General features: G+C 38.0%; 6 protein-coding genes across 6 annotated transcripts; 3 read left to right on the forward strand and 3 right to left on the reverse strand.

Moving 5' to 3' along the window:
- The first annotated feature begins 921 nt into the window (after nt 1–921).
- On the forward strand, nt 922–2,707 carry LOC106306731 (vesicle transport protein SFT2B). The gene is made up of 6 exons (XM_013743459.1): nt 922–1,243; nt 1,484–1,537; nt 1,690–1,763; nt 1,877–1,994; nt 2,120–2,178; nt 2,373–2,707. Exons 1-6 carry the CDS (start codon nt 1,100–1,102, stop codon nt 2,449–2,451), a joined length of 528 nt encoding a protein of 175 aa, XP_013598913.1. The 5' UTR covers nt 922–1,099; the 3' UTR covers nt 2,452–2,707.
- A 138-nt stretch (nt 2,708–2,845) lies between these two features.
- Nucleotides 2,846–4,718, reverse strand: LOC106306730 (26S proteasome non-ATPase regulatory subunit 14 homolog). The gene is made up of 6 exons (XM_013743456.1): nt 4,536–4,718; nt 4,181–4,358; nt 4,013–4,094; nt 3,607–3,783; nt 3,338–3,505; nt 2,846–3,246 (listed from the first exon to the last, which is right to left on the reverse strand). The coding sequence occupies exons 1-6, from the start codon at nt 4,663–4,665 to the stop codon at nt 3,055–3,057; spliced, it is 927 nt and encodes a 308-aa protein (XP_013598910.1). The 5' UTR covers nt 4,666–4,718; the 3' UTR covers nt 2,846–3,054.
- Nucleotides 4,719–6,575: 1,857 nt separating this feature from the next.
- On the reverse strand, nt 6,576–8,189 carry LOC106304190 (50S ribosomal protein L24). The gene is made up of 6 exons (XM_013740586.1): nt 8,078–8,189; nt 7,820–7,891; nt 7,652–7,747; nt 7,288–7,391; nt 7,065–7,201; nt 6,576–6,859 (listed from the first exon to the last, which is right to left on the reverse strand). The coding sequence occupies exons 2-6, from the start codon at nt 7,877–7,879 to the stop codon at nt 6,777–6,779; spliced, it is 480 nt and encodes a 159-aa protein (XP_013596040.1). The 5' UTR covers nt 7,880–7,891; nt 8,078–8,189; the 3' UTR covers nt 6,576–6,776.
- A 1,689-nt stretch (nt 8,190–9,878) lies between these two features.
- LOC106303771 (probable carboxylesterase 18) lies at nt 9,879–11,164 on the forward strand. Its single transcript, XM_013740088.1, has one exon. It carries the CDS (start codon nt 9,979–9,981, stop codon nt 10,984–10,986), a length of 1,008 nt encoding a protein of 335 aa, XP_013595542.1. The 5' UTR covers nt 9,879–9,978; the 3' UTR covers nt 10,987–11,164.
- Nucleotides 11,165–14,027: 2,863 nt separating this feature from the next.
- On the forward strand, nt 14,028–16,496 carry LOC106306303. The gene is made up of 5 exons (XM_013742873.1): nt 14,028–14,216; nt 14,540–15,364; nt 15,559–15,968; nt 16,063–16,132; nt 16,217–16,496. The coding sequence occupies exons 2-5, from the start codon at nt 14,640–14,642 to the stop codon at nt 16,278–16,280; spliced, it is 1,269 nt and encodes a 422-aa protein (XP_013598327.1). The 5' UTR covers nt 14,028–14,216; nt 14,540–14,639; the 3' UTR covers nt 16,281–16,496.
- On the reverse strand, nt 16,465–22,738 carry LOC106306302. The gene is made up of 20 exons (XM_013742872.1): nt 22,225–22,738; nt 21,803–21,865; nt 21,391–21,683; nt 21,198–21,297; nt 21,038–21,115; nt 20,824–20,883; nt 20,591–20,695; nt 20,285–20,395; nt 19,616–19,771; nt 19,399–19,538; nt 18,269–18,552; nt 18,056–18,186; nt 17,928–17,970; nt 17,736–17,827; nt 17,584–17,632; nt 17,402–17,472; nt 17,193–17,309; nt 16,941–17,041; nt 16,721–16,766; nt 16,465–16,618 (listed from the first exon to the last, which is right to left on the reverse strand). The coding sequence occupies exons 1-20, from the start codon at nt 22,381–22,383 to the stop codon at nt 16,568–16,570; spliced, it is 2,250 nt and encodes a 749-aa protein (XP_013598326.1). The 5' UTR covers nt 22,384–22,738; the 3' UTR covers nt 16,465–16,567.
- Nucleotides 22,739–23,207: the final 469 nt, after the last annotated feature.

Here is a 23,207-nt window from a genome sequence, read left to right on the forward strand (position 1 = left end):
TGATGATCTTTAAGTTATTCTTACCATCACAGACTACAACCAAAACGCGATTGCAAGGCTCGACTTCGACCTTATTATCACCAATTTTGAGGAAACTAATAGGCCTCCAATTACAGAAGAAGAAAATGATACACGCACAGTATGCTTCGAAAATTTCAACAATGGAACATGTCTATGCCCTTTTACTTGATCAATGACTTCATACAAACATAAGCTGTCTTATATGTAAGGAAAATTATCTATGAATCATCATTATTACAATTTATAAGTGGTTTCTTATGTTCCAATTTGCAGTTTCTTTTGCATATTTTTTTCGATTTTTGTTTTATTTTCAAACAAAAAAATATAAATGTGTTTCCTCATTCCCTGTTTTGTTTCATTGCTAGAATTAGTTTCTCACCAAAACTCAAATAACACAGATGCAACTTAATTACGTTTTGCTTCACACCTTTAAATTCAGATTATTCTCTAAAATAAAATTTCAAATGTCGTTCTTTTTATATACAGTCCACATGGTATTTAACAGTATATGTATGTATGTTTTCTAAAGAAAACATATATTTCACTACTCAAATCATAAAACATATTCGTTAACCACTACCAAATAAATCCAAAAAATATCATTTTCTTTTAACATATTTTCATCTACATATTTTTGAAAGAAAAAAATTTTATTAAGATGATAAAATAAATTTTAAATTTTTTTAAAAAATAAAACATATGAACCGGCGCGTAGCGCCGGAATACCACTAGTATACCAATATAGCAAAATTGTTTTAATAAAAATACATTCTATAGGTATTAAATGGACAAAACTAATTAAATACAGCCTTTAATGGACCCAAACGTTAGCCTACTTACATTTCGAGGTGAAAAGCCTAATGGGCCTTTCTTTATTCTTCTCTTCCAACGAACCACACACACGGACGAAGCAAAGAAAAAGCGTGCCGTCCCCTTCGTTTTCCACTCGGAACATGGCGTAATTGTGCAGAGAGATCCAACCAAACTTACAGTTGTGCTGTCACATTTCGAGACGAAGAAGCGCTAGATCTAACACACCAACTAGTCAAGAAGAGCTTAGACTACACACACAGAGAGGATGGATAAGATGAATCAGGCTTTAGAGAAGATGAAGATGTTGGTTGGTATGGAGGTCGAAGACGAGGAACGAGCTGCCGAAGAAGAAAGCTCTCTCTCATTCATGGAAGATCTTAATCGCAATTGCGCTTTGACTACCAAACAGGTTTACTAACTAACTGTGTTTACTTTGGATCAAGTCATCTGCATTTGGCTGTTTCTTGAATATCTCATAATGAAGTTGAGCTCGTGAGCTCTCTATGCGTGTCTCTGAATCATCGAGAGAAAGTGTTTGTTCCCTTAGAGAGCTAATGTATGATCGTTTAGACGAATCTGTTCTTTGAGTGTCTTGAATTGGGGTTTTATCTACCGCTAATATACTCTCGGTATGTTTCCATGAGAACAGAGATTCTATGGATTTGCGATTTGCTTGTCAGCTGGCTTGGCATGTACTCTTTTGGTAAGTACAATACAACTCTTATCCATGAGCTAGCCAAGGAATCATTTACTTAAAAATCGTATATGACCTTTAAACACTTGGTAAGTTTCCTTCGTTGGGTAGTCTTGTCTCCTAACTCTTTTACCTTCTTTTTTACATGTTTGACAATGCAGTCAATGCTTGTTTTCTTCAATCCGATCAAGTTTGGCTTCACATTCACTCTGGGAAATTTGATGGCACTTGGGAGGTCCGTTTTGGATTCTTTTTTTAGTTTAGCTTGTAATATTACAAGTCTCTGTGGACAAGCATTCTCATTTTCTTTTCTAGATTTTAAGTTTTATATCGTTTTTGTATGACCAGCACAGCGTTCCTTATAGGCCCACAGAGGCAGGTGACGATGATGCTTGACCCAGCTCGCATCTACGCTACTGCTTTGTATCTGGCCAGCATTATCATTGCCTTGTTTTGCGCTCTCTATGTAAGTTAGTAGGGTTTCTCAATTCAATCCACTGGAAAATAATAAAACTGAGCATAGTAAAGGTTAAGACTAGGGAGTGAAAATGCCTTGTTATACACATCATCAACCATTTTCTTTCTCTACAGGTTCGTAACAAGCTGCTGACGTTGCTTGCTATCATTCTTGAGTTCTCTGGTCTAATATGGTATCCCAACTTCCATTAGCTTTCTCGTTGTTTACACATTGTCTCTGCATGCAACCATAATGCAGTTACATAATTTACTCTTTCGAAACATATACTATTAATTAGGTCGAACTAGGAATGCATTGGTGAATCGAATCCTACTTATATGGTTTCCGAGTTTTGTCACAAAAAGTGTCATTCATCTTGCACTGCAGGTATAGCTTGAGCTACATCCCTTTTGCAAGGACCATGGTCTCAAAGGTGTTCATGACTTGTCTCGACACCGAGTTTTAAAGCAGCCATATACTCAAAAGAGTTTTCGTCCCAAAACCACTGTGATCTGTTTGAATGATTGGTCTGTGTTCAAAGCTGGACTTGTTTGGTGCACGAAGAAAAACGCTCAAAGCTCTTATAGCCTTTGGATCTCGTTTTGGTTTCTACTTGCTTCTTAACATGATGTCTTCACTATTCGTATCAGAGTTTTTTGTATATTTTGCTGTGGAATATCACTGTAGATTTGGTTGCGGTTCATTTCTTTTATCCATACTCATTTGAGTTTCCTCTAAGTTGAAGTATATTACCCAGCAAGATTTCATTGTTAACTCAGTTACGAGTTTATCTAAGTGCAATTGCAAACAATCGAATGTTGCAGCTTTAAATTCTAAAAAAATGAGAGAAATTTTTTGAATAAATGCAAGAATTTATAGAAATCAATCCATGGCCTTAAGGAAAAGAACGAAACCACATAGTACAATACAATCTTATCAGATGCTTGCTAGGAGATGAGATATAAAAGAGTTGATCCAACAGAAATCAAAGATATGCAGAAGGAAGCTCAACTTTCCAGCCAAACTGACTGAAGCAGAGTACTCCTGGCTGGTAAAGCAAAGAAGTTCTCTAGAAGACAACAGTGTCAAGCATGGTGCCTAGTGTCTGAACAATGTTGGATGACATCAAGTTGGAAACGTGTTCTTCCAGATGCTTCTTTGCGTCTTGTCTTCCCACATTCACGATCGCCAGTTTCTCCGGTGACAACTCGTCTTCCTCTTGTACCGCCTTGTTATACTTGGCAGCCAAGCTCAACATTTCCTGTTAAACACGAGAGAGAGAGAGACAATGTAGTGAACATGAACGTTTAAACAAATAAAAAGATTGCAAAAATACCCCATTTTTCTATTACCTGGACCGTCTGTTCGTTTGTCTTGGAGTGGGTGTCAAATCGTCTTAGCGTCAGACCATCTGTCCATTTCTTTTTATGGAGGTTTAGCAACATCTTCTCCTCGAGCTCGTTCTTCCTATAGTTGATGGCTATTGAGTAGTAATGTCTGTTCAATCCATGAATCAAAGCCTGCATAATAGTGTATCCAAAAGTACGTATCAGAGTCATCCTTTTACTTTGTTCCATCTTTGGAAGCAAAAAAACACGTTTTCACTATTGTGAACCATCACCTGGATCGATGGTTTGTTCAGATGCCCGAGGTTAGACGTTGTTTGACGAGGCTCTTGCCCAAGCATAATGGTCTGCGGGTTAATCGAGCGGAACGCATCAATCACCACTTTCCCCTTCACACTTTGAATTGGATCAACAACCACTGCCACAGCTCGCTGGTTCAAAGCTTCAAAACTCTAACAAAAAGCACACAAGATGTTCAACAATGAGCATACACCAATCCAACCCAAACTATATAAAGATACCTAAGCCTAATATACAAACCCTACAATGGAAACCCAACGAGAACAAGGTACAGGACACAAGGGGAAACAATTCTATAGCGTAGGTGCAGTGCATTTTCACACAAAGATATTGCATAGGAGTATAGGATCAAGTATGAACTGAGCAAAAAACAATACATACCTGCTGAGTATTAATATCAACACCAGAAAGCCAGCAGCCAAATCCAGGATGTGAATGATACCAACCAACCACCATTTCAGGTCTGAAATCAAATAAGACTCACCAAGTGTACATAGATTCTGTAAAAGTGCAAACTTTACATGGGTGTAGAGAAGAGTAAGAGCTTACCTTCCCGTCTGTTTAAGCATGTCGAGCATATTAGTCTGGAAGACATGATCAACAGCTTCAACGCTAACACCAGTACCACTCTGAGGCATAGCGAAAACATCCACAACACGTACAGTGTACTCATCCACGAACTCTCCAAGCATCAATCCCATCACTTCCATAGGAACTCCAGCTCTTCCTGTACCATCAATCACAAAAAAAATCAAAACAACGAAAATTTTCCAATAATCTTCTTCAAATCTCTAACTCAATTCACAAACAGATCGATAATCTTAGAAATCACAGGAGAGCGAAACGAATCAGAAACCCTAAGCACGGCGAAAGTAAAATTGGAGCTGGGGATGGATGGTTGTACCGTGCTTGAGCATCTTGAGGAGGGCGAGAGAAGAGATGTAAACTTGCTCCGACGTATCGAGAGTCGGAGAATCAGGCGATGCGTGACCCAGACCGCCACCGGCGCCGAAGATTCGCTGTAACCTCTCCATAGTCTCAGCTCAAATCACTCGTCGTCTTCCTTCTTCTGCTGAGCTGGTTTGGATCTTATAAAACCTCCTCTCGAGAGAGTCCTCCTTTCTTTATTAACAAGACAAAGACGGATCTATTTACATATCAGTCCTCGAATATTTCCTTTTCATTGATTTTAGACCCAAAGAAAAACTAATTGCCTTTCTCCTTTTCAAATTGGGTTAAACCAATACTATTAAATCAGCATCATGACCAATTGAAGTTTAGTCCAACAATAATTATCTTATACATGTTTTATAACCACTTTTTTTTATTCCAAATTAATAGGAACTCACTTCTTCCTATCGTAGTAAAAATTTGGTGGATGTTCTTACGTGGGGCCTCGACGATCCAGCGTCAAACTTGTTGGTAATCTCAAAAAACATCGAAACAGAACTACTTGGCGTTCTTCAAGATTTGAAATCGCAGAACTTCAATATTCTCGTTTCGTCTCTTGAAGAAAAATATGTCGGCTCGGTGTCTCTTTCCAGGTTTGCTGACTACCAAATCACAAGTGTCCCCAACAAACGGATGAAGTTGAAGTTGGCTCATGAACCTAATAACATAGGTGTCTCCTGATATAATCTATCATAATATCAAATCAGCTCTTGCGAAGCAAGGTCACCACGGTCAAGTGTCTGTATGGGCTTATTGTGACGACGACGACTTGTTGTTACTCCCCAATATAACTATGGTACCGACAGGGAACCCAACCGCGAGATTCAAGCAGATGTTGAAGGACATTCTTTTATGGGCGCTGCTGAACCCTGCGCACTATCCAAGAACAGTACCATGTTTGATGGTGATCTCAGATGTCTCAGGAAACATACAGTTTGCCAGAGTTCTTCAAACTTTGGTTTCAAATGACTACAATGTTACTTCTAACCGTGTCTGGTGAGATAAAATACCTACGCTCTCTATGGCTTTATCCAAATCTGAAAAGAATCGTCACAAGTATTGCTTCCTGTAATAACGCGACAACCGAAAGGCTTGCGTGATCCCAAAACAGGCATCTTTTGGAACTTTGCCGACGACACACACCAGGAAACCTATCAGCCGAACCAACCACAAAATCAATATGATCATTCAGAATGATATCTCCTCTGGTTGGAGCCACGAGAATCATACAGGAATCTTCTGGAACTTGGAGGACTGCCCAGTACCTGGTGGTTTACGTCCTGAAATTTTTATTTATTGTTTGGCGGAGACTCTTTCCACTGGATTCAAGTCGGTCATGGCTTACGGCAAGAAGAGGAGCCTCGCCTTCTATGATCACTTGTTATATGGTTTCTTTCCCGTCACCTTGGTACCCACAGGTGACAAAGATGAGAGGATCAAGAAAATGTTTAAGGACATTTTCTTATGGGCACTGGACAGACCCAGAACATCAAAGATCAACCGTAGTGGTGATCACGGAAAGCTTCCCAGACAACATGTATGATGCTGCTTTGAGTTCAAGAAATTGCGAGCTAGTCTTAGTGGATCCTCATGCAGTTAGTTATGTGAAATCTGTGTGGCTTTTGCAAAGTTTATTTGGTGGAGGCAACCCTATCGACCTAAGGGGAAGAAAGAAAGCTTAATTATTGTGTACTAAGTGGAAGATTACAAGCTGATGAGAGGGTTTGTTGTGCTTTTAAAGACTTTGAGTCTGTTATATCTTGTCTATCTCTCTTCTTATAAACTCTGTTTTGGATCTAAACCATTTGCTGTTTCTATCTACGTTCCTTCAATTGTGGTTTTTATGCTCTGTCCTTGTTACTTTTATCACTCTTTTGTCTGCTATGGTCGATGACAAATGGTTAGTATTAAACGATTCTTTAGAGTTCTATAGACTTGTAGCTTTTGTTTTTGTGTAGTTCTTAATACAGGTATGCATTGCTGAAAATTTGTGTACTGCATGCGAATCTTTTATTTAGCACCTTGAAACTTTCACAAAGAGTAACGAAATAAGAACCAAAGCTTGTTCAACAGCATCTCATTTCACATATCTTTGACCCTAAACAAACTGTAATGGATGGGAAGAAGAAGCAGAAGAATCTTTTGGGAGCAGCAACATTTTTAGGAACCAAAACTGTAAAGAAAGGTTTGTTACTCAAAGATCAGGCATGCCTTTTCCTGTTTTAGCATCATACGTCTGCTCCCAAACAAACTCCATTGGTGTGTCTTTAGGTCCAGCTGCAAGCAAAAACAAGAAATGAAAGATCCTCTGTAAGAAAAGCAAGCTATTACCAGATCCTATGGAGAGCTGTAATGCGCATAGTGAGATGTTATTTGAATATGTAACCTAGGTTTCAGTTCCATAGCAAACGAACTATGTTGAATCCACTAAAACTATACAGGTAAAATGTCATTTTTTAAGAAAAGTTGAGCTGCTACGTACCGGTAGTGGGTCTTGGCGTTGTCCTTATCTTTAGAATCTCTGGGCGAGGAATAATGGAACCAGATGTGCCTGTGCCTCTGGCCACTCTTACTTTTGTACCATCCTCTAGGTACTTTACACCAACCTTACAAGGCCTCCTGAGGTATAAAAAGATAATAGACATATAAAAAATCTCTCTCTTTGAGCAAAAAAGAGTAAATGGTGAGAGTGATGTCATACATACCCGGTGACTGGATCAACAACTTGGACATTTGAGGCGTGAAGAGGAGCCTCCACCGTGAAAATCCCGCCTTCATGATCAGGACCTCCCTTTATATGCTTCTTGATCTGTGAATACAAAAGAAAAAACATCAGCAAACTAGAGGATACAAAACGCCACGTAGATAAATGCATAGAAGTAGACCCGCTTTGTGATTTTTTTATAACCAACAAACCAATCGATGCTTAAAGTTAAAGATAAGAATCAAATGAAGACTGATAAGTAACTCAATGATTTGTGTTAAGCTAGTGATATGAGCCTGATTCATTCAGTACTAGTTCATATATACAGAACACACGATGATTCAAATTCAAGACTGCTGACTCACCAGATTCTTTCCTTCAACAATGACACGATTCTGGGATCTGATGACGCGCTTGATGGTTCCAGTCTCACCCTTATCTTTCCCGCGGATGATCATTACCTAGCATAAGAAGATCAAAAGTGAAACCAAACTAAACAAAGCACCAGGAGTGAAACAGAGTTGTACTCTCACATTATCCCCACGAAGTATCTTCCAGTGTCTGATGAGCTTCTCAGCAGCTTTCCAACCCATAGCTCCTAATCCCTACCATCCACACAAAAAAAAAAACAAAAAGAATGTTGCTTTCACATTTCTATTACACAACTCATCTCGAAATGGAAATCATCACGAACCCAAATCAAAATATTGAAAACTTAAGGGGGGGGGGGTTCGCAATCACATAGATGAGAAATCAAGTTTGGACTAAGGGGGAAATTCGAAGGAGCTTGCCTGTGAGGAAGAGTGATCAGCGGCGTTGAAGGTTTAAGTGAAGCCGGCGGCGTTAGCGACGGTGCTTGGGGAAAAGTCGGGGAGTATTTTGATTGTGAGTGCATAAAGCTAAAACCCTAAAATCCACCGATGAGTGACGTCATGAAACGTGAAGATGACCGCGCGTTTTGATATTGTTACAAAATGTTTTTATTTTATTTTAATTTTGTGGAATTATCAGAACTCTATATACAAATTTAATTTTATTAGTATAGGTTTAACAGAGATGTGTAGAACTTTTGTATTTTCAGATGCAATGATCCGAAAATTAACAGATAATTATATAATTTTGAATTTCATTTGAGAGATCATTTGATTCTAAATTCCATTTTTAACTTTAAAATAGGGTATATATATATATAGATTTATTCTTACCCATTTCATTTACACTCTATAATCGAATAAAAAAAATACTTAATAAGTATATAAATGTATTTTTTGTTCGTTCATTACTCTTTTTACTCTAAAATAAAGTTGGGTGTAAAATTTAATTCCATTACTCCATTTTTAACATTAGAAATGCTCTTATAGACCACCATTACTGAAACACTTAGGATACGATGCGCGGACCAAGCGTCGCGTTCAGGGCAAGTATTCATGGTCTGGTTAGTTTACAGATAAACTCACCGAAATTTTCATGTTATACGGTTACAAGATTTTTTAAAAATACTTTGGACTCGAAGCATCTCTAGCAATGCTGATACTCGGTTCTTTGTGTTGAATGATAAACCTTCCTTTGCAACTCAGTTAGTTTTGTACGAGGCTCAGAAAAAAATGGCGTTGCAAGACTAGTCTAATACTAGTGTGGTGGTGCGTGTCAAAGAGAGAGTCACCTTCCAAACACGATCTATTGGTGTGTCCTTAATGCCAGCTGCAAACAAAAAACACGAAATAGTTGGGCAAGTAATAATCTTATCTAAGCTACTACCAAATCCTTTTTCAAGGTTATATTATATTAAAGATGTTATATATGTGGTTTATCAAGATTCAAGAATACAAGTTATTGTATCGATACATCTTTCTATACATCCAGACCTTTAAAATGTAACAACCCAGGCATTACCAGATGTTGATCAAGAAGTTTGTTTTCATGCTTTGCCTTTGTTTTCCCCAGATGAGTGCTCTCTTATTCTGACTTTTTCGGAGCCTTAGCACAACCGAGGTTCTCCGCACTGCAGGGATGGAGTGATAGAAGAAGATCTCTAGTTTCCAGAAACTTTTCATCTCTTTGAATAACAACAAACGGATTAAGAGTAGGAGGTGCTAGATTGGATTGTTCTGTTGCATGAATTCTAAAGAGTTGGCTTTGTTCTTTCGATGTTTTATGTATTTACGGTAACTAGTTCATTGAGTTGAAACTTCGATTAGCTGTGCCTTTATTATGCCTGGTATACAATACTATAAATGTTCCTTTGCTTTTATCCTTTTTTCATGACTACTAGTATTGATTTTGACATAGAGTTCAACGTAATTGAATTAGTTGATGCAGCTTCTGACAGAAAATTGCGTGTCTCCTGCAAGAAGTACACTGACTATATCATAATTCAATGCTCTCTGAGACTCCATTACGCTGGCCATATTGATGTGGGGATGACTGCAACAACACTCTACAAGAAAACAGTGTTTACTTAAGCCATTTACCAATTACCATTAACTTATTTCAAAAGATTTTTCTATCTTTTCTTATGATATCTTTCACACGAAACCATAATTTGCATTGGTTGTAACTCGTAACCATCTCCTTTATATGTCGATAAAAAAAACGTAAACTCACAGCTGGCAATATCTATTTGGTAGCATATATACAAGCAGTCCAAGTACAAGGTCGAATCACTAAACCTACTCTCCCTTGAAAAGAAAAAATGGCGACAGATAATAATAAGCACCAGAACAAGAAGCTAACGATTCCATTCAGAACAAGAATCGCTGTCGCCGTTCTCAACACCTTCACCGATAGCGCTCAACGTCCCGACGGCTCCATGAACCGCCGTTTACTCCGCCTCGTCGATTTTCGCGCGCCTCCCAACCCCAAGCCTGTAAACTCCGTCTCGACCTCCGACTTCGTCGTGGACCCTTCTCGCGACCTCTGGTTCCGTCTCTTCACCCCACACGTCTCCGGCGACCGTATCCCCGTCGTGGTTTTCTTCCACGGCGGAGGCTTCGCTTTCCTCAGCCCCAACGCTTACGCTTACGACAGCGTGTGCCGGCGTTTCGCTAGGAAGATACCGGCTTACGTCGTCTCCGTCAACTACCGTCTGGCTCCGGAGCACCGTTACCCTGCTCAGTACGACGACGGGTTCGACGTCGTGAAGTTCCTCGAGGAGAACCACGGGAAGGTTCTCCCGGCGAACGCCGATCTGTCGAGGTGCTTCTTCGCCGGAGACAGCGCCGGCGGGAACATCGCGCACAACGTGGCGATACGAGTCTGCCGCGAGCGCTGTTTCGCCGCCGTGAAGCTCGTCGGAATGATCTCGATCCAGCCTTTCTTCGGCGGAGAAGAGAGGACGGAGGCGGAGAGAAGCCTCGTCGGAATGCCTCTGGTTTCGCCGGAGAGGACTGACTGGTGCTGGAGGGCGATGCTGCCGGAGGGAGCGAACCGGGAGCACGAGGCGGCGAAACCGAGCGTTGTGGACATATCGGGTCTGGATTATCCGGATACGATGGTGGTTGTGGCCGGGTTTGACCCGTTAAAGGATTGGCAGAGAAGTTACTACGAGTGGATAAAGTTATCCGGGAAGAGAGCAACGCTGGTCGAGTATCCAAACATGTTCCATGCGTTTTATATCTTTCCCGAGTTGCCGGAGGCTGGCCAGTTAATCCAGCAGATTAAGGATTTTGTCGAGGAGCGCGTGGGTTCAGTCTCCGCTTAGTACTTCGTGTGTTGTCCTAAAATCTTAATGAATTATTATTATGTTGACTCGATTAGCAAAGGTATTATTAGTAGTATTAAGGTGTGCTTTTAAATCTACGTTTAAGTTGTTTGTTCCACAAAAAAATCTATGTTATGTTACAAAAAACGATGTGTGAGATTAATCTATTTTCACTAGAGCTTAAAACGTGGAATTTAAAACATGCGTCAGATACTAAATACAACACTTCTTGACTTTTTCTTTTGTTTGACAGATATGAATCTATTAATCATTAATTTTTATGTGCCAAATAGAAAATATTTATTTCATACTTCCTCCATTTTATAATAAGTGTTACTTAAACACATTTCACGTAAATTAAGAAACTAACAAAATATATTAATCTATTTTCATTTATTATACAACTATTTAAAGAAAAATAATTTAAATAACCATCTATTGGTTATTTAAAAGGATAAAAAAATGTTTTAATATGAAAATTTGCGTTGAAACTATAAAATAACATTTATTTTGAAACAAAATAAAAAAGCTAAAATTACATTCTTTACCAAAACAGAGAGAATATAATTTAAGTTTTTTATTTCCTAGGAAAGATAAGTTGTTGAGTAGTTCGGTGGAAAGTGAAGCACACATTCATTTCTACAGAAGAGATTAATGCTGATCCGAATGCCTATTTACTCTAACCAACTACCACGCTTCTTCAGCTTTGTAATCTACGTATGTTGTTTCCATCGATTTACATTTTCCCCTAGTCTTGAGTAAAGATGCACTTACATAGTAGCATGTCTCACAAGTCAAATGCGTATTTCTCACCATTATATTTTCTTGATGTGTACAAGTAGAGTGAAAAATATATCACAGTTGTGGCCATCATAAATGTAAAACATAAATGCAAAAAAACTGGTGTGTTGATTCAAACGAGACCTTAATGTTTTCTTTTGTTCATATTAGGACAATGATTGAACATTATATCTTATAAAATTGTAGTAAAATAATCATGATTTTAAACGTTAATAAACATTATTGACTGAAAACAAACTAGCTCATGTGTGTAGCTCTCACCATCTTTGTTAATTCATTGTTTATAAATACTACTAGTATCACCCGCCGTGCTATGCACGAATCAATTTTACTGACTTTAATTTTTTTTGAATATGTTAATGACTTTATTTTTTTTTTACATGTTATAATCTTCAATAAGTTCAGTAAACATACTATAAATTTGCAAAATTAATTACAGAAAAAATGATTAGAAATTTAACTTAAAAATTGCTAAGACTAAAAAAAGTAAAGAAGATGTATTCCAAAAAAAAGTAAAGAAGATTATTGTTTACCTAAATTCTGAATGGTCAAGCGTTTTGCAACTCTATGTACTATTCCATTCGTCTTCAACCTTCGCCAACTCAGAACATATCTCTTCTTCTTCAATACAAAGATTGATGCTTAATTTTTTTGTTTACACAGATTGCAACATAAGTTTCATATAAACACGTTATGAAACTTAGTGAGAAATCTGTCATACAAAAATAATTCATGCGATGAATGAAAAAAAATTCAAATTGATGCAGAAAAAGAAAAAAGTACGAAGAAACCCGTTAGAACTAAGACATGTTTGTAGAAAATTTTATTTGTTGAAATGATTTTATAGTTCGATGCACAAAAAGAGATGATTTTATAGTTTATTCAGATTAGCCTAATCAGTTTACTTGAAAAAATGGGGATTGTGGCTATAATTGAGGAATACGGTTTAGATATATGAAACTTTATTTTTTTTCTTCCTTTACTCAGACACATGCGGTTTTATTTTTCATCTGAGCAAAGCATAACTGTATCGATAATACATTTTAATCTTGTTTTAAAAATTAATTTGAAGTATAAGCCATGTGTCAAACTCTAATTAGTCATGTGATTTGTGTTTTAATATATAAAGGATTAAAACGAACTCTTAGGTCAGAAGAAATGGTTAAGTGATTCATTGGATTGTCGGTCAATTTGTCGACCATGCCCCATCCGTAGTTTTGGAAGAGAAATGGGTGTGAGACGACTTTTACGCTAAACCCATCTCGTTCACTGAATTAGGTGAACTGTCTATCAGCTTGTTGATTCTGTCAATTACTTCCAAAAGTCGAAAATAAATAGAGAATACCATAATATAAACAAAATCATATTCACGTAATTTATTATATTTTATATCACAACTCATTTATCCATTATGACAAACAGACAAAGGTTGGATGTAATAGAAGATATGGGTTTCTTTTAGATATATCTGTTATGAATTCTTGGTCTGGACTCTTTATAGATATCATTACCAACTCTTTTAAATTGTATGAAAATGTTGTTGGAGTTGTTAGGATATTATGATACATCAGTTGTATACCTTTTAATAGTGTAAATATCTGTTTCCCTAATTCTAGGAATCATGAGATGTATACAAAGCAATGGTTTCTCTAGTTTATACTAAGTTATTTGGTTTGTTTTCTTTCTGATAATTTTAATTTATACTATACGACGTTCCAAAACATTTTATTCAACCGCAAGCTTTGGTGTTGTTGTACTCCTGATTCAAAACTCTGTGGCATGAGTGTTTTATGCTATAAATGGTGTCAACTGGCTCCAGGCCATAAGAGAGATTATGATCCAATGTTCGAACTCCTCATATTTAACCCAAAAAAAGAAAACATATTATTCGTAGTTAAAATAGTCACAGTTAGATGTGAAACTATTATTAGTCCATCAGATGCCTGGTACACCCGATCATGTCAGTGGATGATATCTCTATTAATTACTTCCAATTCACATGAAAAATGAATTCACATACATAAACACATTCAATTGTCCATATGAAAATCAAGTTAAAAACCAGTGAAAAATAACATTAAAAAGTTCCGGAAGGTGTGCATGATGCAGCAGAATCGATAGGTTTAAGTTCGGACTGGTACTATGCGCGGTAGAGGCCCACTAAAAGCCCGTTTTGTAGTCTTTCGGATGAATGAATCCATCATGGCCAATGGATTACAAGTCTAATAATTAGGGGGTGCCGACCAATCATCGAGGTGGAAATAAAATAAAAAGTCCCCCAACGACAAAGGTCAGTTTCGTAATTAAACGCAAAACTTGCAGCCTTTCTCTCTCCTCGCCGACAAAATTCACCGACTGCTTTCCTTCTCCTCCGTCTCTATCTCTCCGATCACATTCGAACGGTGACTGCTCGATTTCATTGGCCGTAGGTTAGTCCCCCACCTTCTTCTTCGCCCGCTTGCTTTAGCATCTAAAGGCGCCGTCAAAGGTTTAGGTTTTCGTTTTGTTTTCTCCGTTGCAGGTCTCAGCTTATGTGTTGTTACTTGCGCTGCAGTCAATAATATTTTGCCTTTTCATTGTCACTGTGTTGTTTGAGCTTTTAAAGGATTTGACTTTTTTGCAACACAAGAAACTTTCTTTTCTGGATAGTAACCTTTTTTCAAAAAGGGGTGGGCTTTAAGTTGTTAAATGTAGATTCAAAACCCTTTTTGAAAGCTGGTTTTGAGTTTTTTTTTTTCTTTTTTTTTGGCAGTTTATTTGACCTCGAAGTGAAAAAAACTTTTGAAGTAATCAATGTAATGGAAGATAAGAGATGATCAGTTGCTGTGGGAGATAATAATACAGTACAAAAGATGTCATGGATGAAAGGTAAATCATCTGGTTGGACTGCCTTTGATCTCAAGCAGAGACAGAAACAAGGTATCGAAAGCGAGATTGAGGATGATCCATTCCCGCCTGTTTCAACTAGTGTCAATCCACCACCCTTAGATGTCAGAGGAAAGCTGATCAGAAGAAACCATGAACCTTCTGACAAGTCTTTCTCTTCATTGCTCTTACCTCCTTCGAAGTTTCCAGCATTGACAGAGAATAATAAGGATTGCAGAAGCAAACCCAGCACTTTGACTCCAAGTCATGATTCTGCCTTCATCAAGCTGAAGGAGATGAACAGCTGGGCAGATGATAACTTGATAAGGGATATACTGTTATCCACTGAAGATAATTTTGAGATGGCCTTTGATTTTCTGCAAGGAATGGTTTCTACTGATCATTCAGCAGGCAAAGGTAACAATGAGGTTCCAACTAATAGACAATCCGAACATAGAATATCCGGGAGAACTGTTACAAGTTCGGTGAATATGTCTGCAAGGTCTACATATGAGAATGGTCACAAGTATGATCTGCAAGAGAATGGTGGAAGTTCGTTTCTGGTGAATTCATATGACAATGAAAAAACACCTGATGATGTCTCTGAACTAGGTAGTATCATTCAGCGGCTTCAGTCCATCCCTATAGCACCTGAATGGGAAGAAGATGACCTCTACTTGACTCATCGAAAGGATGCACTGAAAATGATGAGGTACACAAAGGCTTCTCTACTCCTCTTTATGCTGAGTTGTTTATAATTAACACTGAAGTTAATCTATCACTTGATTTATTTTGTCTACCTAATTCAGAGTTCATGTTTTGAATTTAGTTTCCAAACTTGATTGCTTTAAGATGAGTATGTACCATCACCTATTTGAGAAGCTACTCCCTTTTTCTTTTAAACAGGTCCGCCTCAAACCATTCCAGAGCTGCCCAAAATGCTTTTATGAGAAATGATCATGTTTCTGCTAAGCAGCATTCAGAGAAGGCAAGAGAGGATTGGTCAACAGCTGAGAAGCTAAATGATGAAGCAGCCAATAAGATCTTAGGTATAACAAACAGGAATAACGACATATGGAAGCTGGACCTGCATGGTCTCCACGCAGCAGAAGCTGTTCAAGTGTTGCAAGAACGTTTGCAAAAAATCGAAGGTCAGTTCACAGTGAACCGTTCAGTATCACCAAATAGAGGTAGGTCAAAGAACGCAGCTCTGCGATCTCCGTCACAAGAGCCTTGTGGTAGATTAGTTGTGGAAGGCCTGGACCGTCATAGAGCTTCTTCCAGAGAACTAAGGAACTCATTGCAGGTTGTAACAGGTATGTCGATTTTCTGTTGATGAAGTATCAAAGTTAACTGATATTTCCAATTTTTTTTTTGTCTGTGACAGCGAAGTTCTTGTGTCCTTTGTAGGTATTGGTAAACACAGTCGCGGACATGCTTCACTTCCTCAAGCTGTGAAGACATTCTTAGAAGATAACAGGTGAAAAAGAAAAATCTATTTTGACTTTCTTTATTTATCAGTAGTATAAACAAGGAGCTGAGTAATGGAATGTTGCTTTATCAGGTACAGGTTCGATGAGACAAGACCAGGTGTTATCACAGTGCGGCCTAAATTCAGACACAGCTGAATATATGTTACTTATATGTAACTTCATTGTTGTTGTATCATATCACCTTAATAACTTATTATTCATCTTTGTAACAAAGCCGCTGTGGCTAATTGTTTAGTGTGATCAAACAGGCGGACAAGATAGACTGTAATGTGACTGCAGAGCAGTAATAGTTGGAATGATCAAATGTAATATTATAAACAAGGGACAAAGATTGTTTGTTTTTTTCTCTCATGAATGAATTGTTTATGTAAAGCTGTTATAAGCCAGAGCTCAAAATAATAAATTATATACAAAAAAAAATCTCATTTGTGAAACAAAAATCCTCTCCTCTTTCCCTTCTTTCTCTGTAGAGACTGCAAAATTAGCAAAGTCAGAATATAAGTGACCTTTGCTTGTATCTACACAACAATGGCAGCTGCATTTTTGCAATGTAGTGAAAGAGAGAATGAATTTACCCTCATGTTAAATAATCTCAGGGTGAGTACTATTGTATCTCTTGAACTGCAAAAGAAAACAGAACATCAATAGCTTTGTAATGGGATATGAAACAGACATGGAATGAACAATAGGAACACACAAGACCGCATCACAATGTGACTCTCTTTCCCTATTAACCTAATTAACCATTTTCAGGCTCATAGTTTTCTCTTTGTAAGAAGGTTAAGTTGTAGTTACCAGCTAAGGTCTGTTGATCCATGATCTGCTCGCAAGGAATATTCACTACCATCAGAAGCAACTATAACAAATTCTTCAGGCTGCCCAAACGGAACGGTAACCTAGAGAGATATCAGAAGAGGGATTTTACTATTAGTTCAAAGCTCGGTGCGTTCCCTATTTATGTTAAACCAACCAAGACAAAAGTCATTAACATAACTGCACTTATTTAATGAGAAGAAAGGACAGAAACAGAGAAGGCATAAGTCTTACAGCATTAGAAGATGAGAACTTTTCAGCAGCTATGATATCGTTATTATTACACTTGATACTGTAACCTTCTCTCTTTATAGACAACGTAGCTTCTTCCCATATATCTAGGAAACCAGTCTGTTCAAATCCACATGCATGTTGATGTATTAATCCAAAAGACAAAAGATACATAGCCCAAACATAGAAGTTCAAAAAGGAAAATGTTATACCGAAACAGAAACTTTGTATGAAGCATGACCACTGTGAAGATTCTTCTCTATATGGCTCTGCATCTCTGGATCTGTGAAAATAAAAGAAGATTACTGCTACCTATATTTATATGCCAAAAAATATCGTTGAGTTCTCCAGGAATGCTTCAGATTCAAGGGAACCACAGATAAGATACACTTACGGCAAGTTATCTTCCGATTTTCATTGGCAAAGACCTTGACAAGCTCCCCCTGAAATCAGAAAGTCTATATCAAGATTCTAAAAATATCACAATGCTTTCACAGAAAACAGTTACCCCCAAAAATAATCCTATTCATATACAAAGATATTAACCTTGCGGTTCCTGTCATCCAAAGGCAGAACTTCAATAGCAAGATATAAATCAACATCATCAGCAGTGACAAGATAATTTGGCTGCTTTGCTCCTGCATTAGAAAATTTCGTATCTTCATATCAAGTTAAAAGGAAAAAAAAAAATAGGAAAGGGAAACTTCAAGCCTTCAAGAATAAAAAATAGATGTATACCATCAATGTAATTCACAGATCCATCTTCTAGATGACATACCCACTGCAAATTGATGAAGAGAAAGATAGACTTAGATGCAAATCAACAAAAATAAGAAAGCACTCCCTTCTTCTCTTACAGTACGTACCTCAAAGTTACAGCTTGTTGTTCCATTAACGGAGTAACCACAAGCTTGAAGCTCATGTCCAGGATAAGGTTCTCCTGAAATTTGAAGATCCTCTATAGCTGGTAACGGGCCATCAATATCATCATCCCCACCTGTAGACAGTGGTTCAAAATAAAGAGACATGTCAAAGGCCGTAATGGGATTAATAATATGCCATTATGATTAATTCATTACCGTCAGAAGGGGAGGAGGACGGTTCTTCACGAACGGGGGACAAAATAGGAGAATTTGAGGAGCTAGGAGCATCAGACGCAGGGACATATGGTTGGTTTTTGGTATCTGACTGTCCTTCTGCATCGTCCATAACTATCTTGCTGGGAGGCTCACGAAATTTAACATGCTTGGTTGGAGCTTCGTCTACTACATGCTTGGTTGGAGCTTCGTCTACTTGCTTCCAACCACTAGGTTCTTCTTCACTAGTACCTGCTTGCCGAGGCATCTCAAAGGCAGCCGACTGACTGGTACACATGAAACAAAATTTATCATCTAATCATTCAACATCATCTGCAATGAATACAGTGCATACAACCAGGAGATCACTAAGAAACGTCATGAAGCTACAGGTTGTTCATATACTCAATAACCGTATCCAAAAAAAGTAAGAACAAAAAAATAAAAAGGATAGAGTTAATTGATCTGTAAAATGGCACCTAGTGACAGATCAAGTCATAAAACGATAAGAAAAGAACAGCACCTTATATAGCCAATGACTAATCTGATTCTTTTGAGAACTGAGATCATCATATCGCACAGAGGAGACATGAATTTAGAAAAACTAAGCACAGGAAAAAAAAAATCCTTTGAACAATCAACGTGCAGGAAGAGGGATATTAAGAATAAATTAGCCTATAACAAGAAAATTTCAGGGTCAATAGTCAAGTTAAATCAAATAACTTGTCAGCGTGATTTATGCGTCAAGACCCAACAATTAAAGTCAAGAGTCATCGCTAAATTGAGTCAAATGACTTGTAAGACAACTTTAAGAGTCAATGATCAATAACAAACAAAGAGGCAAGATGTCACAGACTTGTTCCTTCCTAACGATACATGTGGCAGTAACTCCTTTTCTCCCCTCCCGGGTAGCTAAGTCAGCCCTCCGGATTAGGCCCGGCCCTAAGAAAGAGGAAAGATGCTAAATGTTTTGCTTGTAGTTATTTGGATGATTTACAAGTGAAGGAACCCAACTAGGTGATCCATATACTCAATGCTCTACCTACTACATGTAAAGGTTTCATGAAATATTGAATAGGTTCTCGCAGTTTGCATACAGTTTGGAACAAGCATCTTTGCAGTGACAAACTCACCCGTTCACTGGAGATGAAAACTTATTAGGACCATCAAGAAGGTAACTCCCCATAGTTGAGCTACTTGGCTCATCTTGATGCCAGCGCTTCGAACCCCAGTCTGTGGCTGCTTGGTCATGGGAATATAGGGAATCCTTTGTCTGGTGGAAACACAGAAGCAAATTTAAGACTCAGTTCATTCAAGCTTATGAAATAACACTGAGGAGTATGAACATACTGAGTGGGTTAACGCTACACCAGCTGCGCGAGATGGGGCCAAATGGGAATCATTTGAGTGGTTCACATCTGACTGCCAAGGTGCTAATTGATATTCTGACTCTTTTAACTTTGACTCAGTAAGAAGGAGCTTCTCTTGTAGATGCTTAAACAGAACCTGAAGACAAATAACCATACCTATAAATGTCATTCACTACTTTTAACAGGATACAAAATGCAAGAAAAACTTCACTATCAAATATATTGAAAAGGGGAATATAATCGGTCATTTGACTTCCTATCCAAATTTTCTATGTTCTCTGCCTCTCCAAGACTCCTAATATTTCTACGAGATAGCAAGTGCTTATGCTTCTTTATCCACTAAGCTCAAAACTATGTAACCGCTCTGTTAATCAATGATAGGATACACTCAAATGGCCATTTGCATTACTAAAAACGATGCATTGTTTCAAAATAAGCCGCTGAGAGGAAACAAAAGGCCATCAATAGTTACTCATTTTTGGCTGTTTTATACTAAATATTTTCTGCAGTTTATTTTGGTTCTATGAACATCAACGGATGTGAATTGGTTCTGAAATCAAAGGATTAGAATTGGTTCTAGATTCTGACAGAAGTTCTGATAAAGCCATATAAGATAACAAGAAGCAGCACTTTTGAGGTTGGAACTGACCTTCACATTGCTAACAATAGACTGTGCATCAGAAACTTGTGGTTGTAGAGAATACTCCGATAGAAGAGGCAACAAGTATGATACAAATGTAGATCTCTCTTGCTGTGTAGCCTGGAAAAAACAGAAAGGCACATTATACTTCAATTTAAAACTAACCAGATCTAGCACAGTTATATATACCATTAGCACTATGTAGTAGTCCAAAAATTTGATGACACTGAGAAATAACTTGATCGAAATTGAAGGTATTCACCAAAGATAGATAGTACATATGAGGATTAAAGATACAATACAAGACGATAGTACCTGTAACGCATATGTTAGGCGTATATTTTCCTCAATGATCTCTTGTCTGTAAGAGAGAGCTTTTGATGCAGCGTCAACAAGATCTTCTTGCTGTTGATCAAATGCCTGGTTTAAATTACAACAACAGAAACAAAAATATTTGAGCGCCCACACAACTTCCAGAACTAAAAAGAGTTTAGTATGAGATGAATTAAACAGATAAGTAAATAAAAAAAAAAGAAGGAAAGGCCAACCAGACGCATGTAGGCAATTCGCTTTTCCAGAACATATTTTTCATTGCGGATTTGAGCTTCCTAACAAAATACCTAAAACGTTAGTCAGATGATTTAGCACAAACTAGAGAGAGGAGCCATAAGCATCTATTATACTCCCAACTCAACCACAAATAAATCCCAAGGAACTACAAAAGTAAGTGACTTAAAGAGCCAATTGGCTAGCACGGCTCACCTTAACAGAACAGTCAGTAAGATATCTCCTCAATTGTAAAATTTCTTGCTCTTGTTCCTGGACCTTGTGAATGAGGTCCTGAATAGGTACATACATAGTCAGGCAAATAAATTTTCATTCCACAAGAAGAAAACCAAGATGTAGTAAGTGTGATGGAGACCTGCTTCCCAGCATTGCCCGAATCATTTACTTCACCAACTGGCATTAATCGATGAGTAGATGAATTTATAAGTGTGTCATGCCCTCCTTCCAACTGCGTCCTATCAGGAAGCGGATCTTGAGAATTAAACTTGGTGTTCATAGAAATTCGTCTGAGCAAACATGGCAGAGTGGTAGTTTTTGAATTTCAGTACCTCATAGGAGATGATGAATAAAACTGAGAGGGACCAGCACCACCTATATCTCCTCTGTCAACGCCATTAACCATATCTTCCTCAGAGGGCCTTTCAAAACGATTGCTCACAGTAGCTACTTCGCCGTTAGCATTCAAATGGGGGTGAACCACCATCATGCCTTGTGAATCAGCATCTGAAGCTTTGATCACATTCTGCTCCCAGTCAACAGGCTGGTGAACCAGGCGAGACACAGTAGTAGCATTTGAGTGATCTCCGGGATTAGATGTTTGGGGCAAGGATTCATCTGATTTCTAGGCAAGATAGCAAAACTAGCATGTAAATCACAAATAACCAAGGGAAAAGAACCTCAATAATTTTGCCAAATACTCGTCCTTTAACCAGAAAAAGAATGCATACGCAATATACTTACATATTTAGCTAGTTCCAGAATACTTCTCTCAAGTTCAGCCTTTAAACGGCTATTCTCCTCCACCTGCTTAGAGAAAAAAACACATATCTTAGATGACCAGAACACTGAGATGACAAACAAAAAACATCCCTCAATAAACTTTTCAAACCGATTTTTTTCTGTCTAGGCGTTCAAAAAAATCACACCCGCCTAAACATTAGTCCTCTATAAGACGCCTCTAGCAATTTCTTGAACACTGGATCCAACCATCAACGTGCAGAGCAAAATAGTAAGAGACTACAATCTAGATTTGCTTATTCATCCTATAGGCATTCCCACAGCTAATTCTCTAACCCAACGCTAATAAATCAGATAAGCCATTCCAGGAATGGAGTGAATAATGAGTTCACAAATTGAATCAATTACAAAACAGAGACACAGACCTGCTGCTTGATGGTGGTTTCAGCTGCTTCGACAGCTTTGATGACCTGCAACAAGTTATCGTTTTTAAGGTTGTTTTCGGGCGAGCTAGACGAATCTTCAATACCCACTTTGGAAAATTTATCGGTAAGTCCCTCCTCATGGCCGTTCTCCATCCTCATCCCCCTTTTACTCGAACACCTGACTAAAATCCCCAATCAAACTGGAACAAAGGACTCTACTTTCCTCTCTCTCTCTCTCTCCCATGCTCCTCCTCTTCACTCACATGATTAGCCAATCTCACACGAATCAAACAGGAAGAGAAAAAGAAAAAAAAAAAACCCAGAAACCTCGAATCTCAAGCGTGTAGATTTGGAAGAAACGGTATGATTGAAGGACGAATCTCGCAATGACGAAATGGGTTTGGAGCAAAAAAGAATGAAACTTTCCTCCCTGTGTCGTGGTCGTCTTCTTCAATCAATCTAATCTGTTTCAATCAGTTTTTTAATTCGAGAGCTGGTGTGGTGAGTGTGCTGACCTTGTCTTTACTACTTATTTTTAATAGTATAGATTAACATCGCTAATGATCATTTTTTTATTTTTAATTACGTATCATCTGTAAATAGAATTGAGGATTTATATTATTTTTTTTTTGAATTAACAAAAAAGTTTGAAGTTAGGTTTTGATTATAAGATAGAAGTTTGGTTAGCGACACTGCATCCATACTTTGAAATCTGGAATCTCAGTGAAGTAGTTGTGTGTTGTCCTTTAGGGAAGGGAGTTCATAGAACCCATAACACCTTCGTTGGATCACAATGCTGGTCATCTCGTTTGTTGTTCTTGTCCTCGTTAGCATCATCATCGAGCAGATGGATGATCGATCTCTAAAGGGTTTGGTTGACCTTGAGGTTCATTATTGAGAACAATTATCTCTACTTCACTGATGGAGTTCTTGTTCTGTGTGATGTCATTTGCTGGCGGATCAGCTCCAAAATATCTCACTGC

The sequence above is a fragment of the Brassica oleracea genome, chromosome C7, assembly GCF_000695525.1.
Source record: "Brassica oleracea var. oleracea cultivar TO1000 chromosome C7, BOL, whole genome shotgun sequence".
Lineage (NCBI taxonomy): Eukaryota > Viridiplantae > Streptophyta > Magnoliopsida > Brassicales > Brassicaceae > Brassica > Brassica oleracea.

What these genes read in the sequence shown, in the direction of transcription:
- LOC106306730 (XM_013743456.1), bottom strand. Translation starts at nt 4,665, where the DNA reads ATGGAGAGGTTACAGCGAATCTTCGGCGCCGGTGGCGGTCTGGGTCAC. An exon ending in TTGATATTAATACTCAGCAG is followed by an intron (nt 3,784 to 4,012) that starts GTATGTATTGTT and finishes GCTTTTTGTTAG; the next exon opens with AGTTTTGAAGCTTTGAACCA. An exon ending in TGAACAAACCATCGATCCAG is followed by an intron (nt 3,506 to 3,606) that starts GTGATGGTTCAC and finishes ACTATTATGCAG; the next exon opens with GCTTTGATTCATGGATTGAA.
- LOC106306731 (XM_013743459.1), top strand. Translation starts at nt 1,100, where the DNA reads ATGGATAAGATGAATCAGGCTTTAGAGAAGATGAAGATGTTGGTTGGT. An exon ending in GCGCTTTGACTACCAAACAG is followed by an intron (nt 1,244 to 1,483) that starts GTTTACTAACTA and finishes CCATGAGAACAG; the next exon opens with AGATTCTATGGATTTGCGAT. An exon ending in GAGTTCTCTGGTCTAATATG is followed by an intron (nt 2,179 to 2,372) that starts GTATCCCAACTT and finishes CTTGCACTGCAG; the next exon opens with GTATAGCTTGAGCTACATCC.
- LOC106304190 (XM_013740586.1), bottom strand. Translation starts at nt 7,879, where the DNA reads ATGGGTTGGAAAGCTGCTGAGAAGCTCATCAGACACTGGAAGATACTT. An exon ending in AGATACTTCGTGGGGATAAT is followed by an intron (nt 7,748 to 7,819) that starts GTGAGAGTACAA and finishes TTCTTATGCTAG; the next exon opens with GTAATGATCATCCGCGGGAA. An exon ending in AACGCCAAGACCCACTACCG is followed by an intron (nt 6,860 to 7,064) that starts GTACGTAGCAGC and finishes TTTTGCTTGCAG; the next exon opens with CTGGACCTAAAGACACACCA.
- LOC106306302 (XM_013742872.1), bottom strand. Translation starts at nt 22,383, where the DNA reads ATGAGGATGGAGAACGGCCATGAGGAGGGACTTACCGATAAATTTTCC. An exon ending in CTATTGTTAGCAATGTGAAG is followed by an intron (nt 19,772 to 20,284) that starts GTCAGTTCCAAC and finishes ATTTGTCTTCAG; the next exon opens with GTTCTGTTTAAGCATCTACA. An exon ending in CATACAAAGTTTCTGTTTCG is followed by an intron (nt 17,310 to 17,401) that starts GTATAACATTTT and finishes GGATTTGAACAG; the next exon opens with ACTGGTTTCCTAGATATATG.
- LOC106306303 (XM_013742873.1), top strand. Translation starts at nt 14,640, where the DNA reads ATGTCATGGATGAAAGGTAAATCATCTGGTTGGACTGCCTTTGATCTC. An exon ending in CTCATTGCAGGTTGTAACAG is followed by an intron (nt 15,969 to 16,062) that starts GTATGTCGATTT and finishes TGTCCTTTGTAG; the next exon opens with GTATTGGTAAACACAGTCGC. An exon ending in ACATTCTTAGAAGATAACAG is followed by an intron (nt 16,133 to 16,216) that starts GTGAAAAAGAAA and finishes TTGCTTTATCAG; the next exon opens with GTACAGGTTCGATGAGACAA.
- LOC106303771 (XM_013740088.1), top strand. Translation starts at nt 9,979, where the DNA reads ATGGCGACAGATAATAATAAGCACCAGAACAAGAAGCTAACGATTCCA.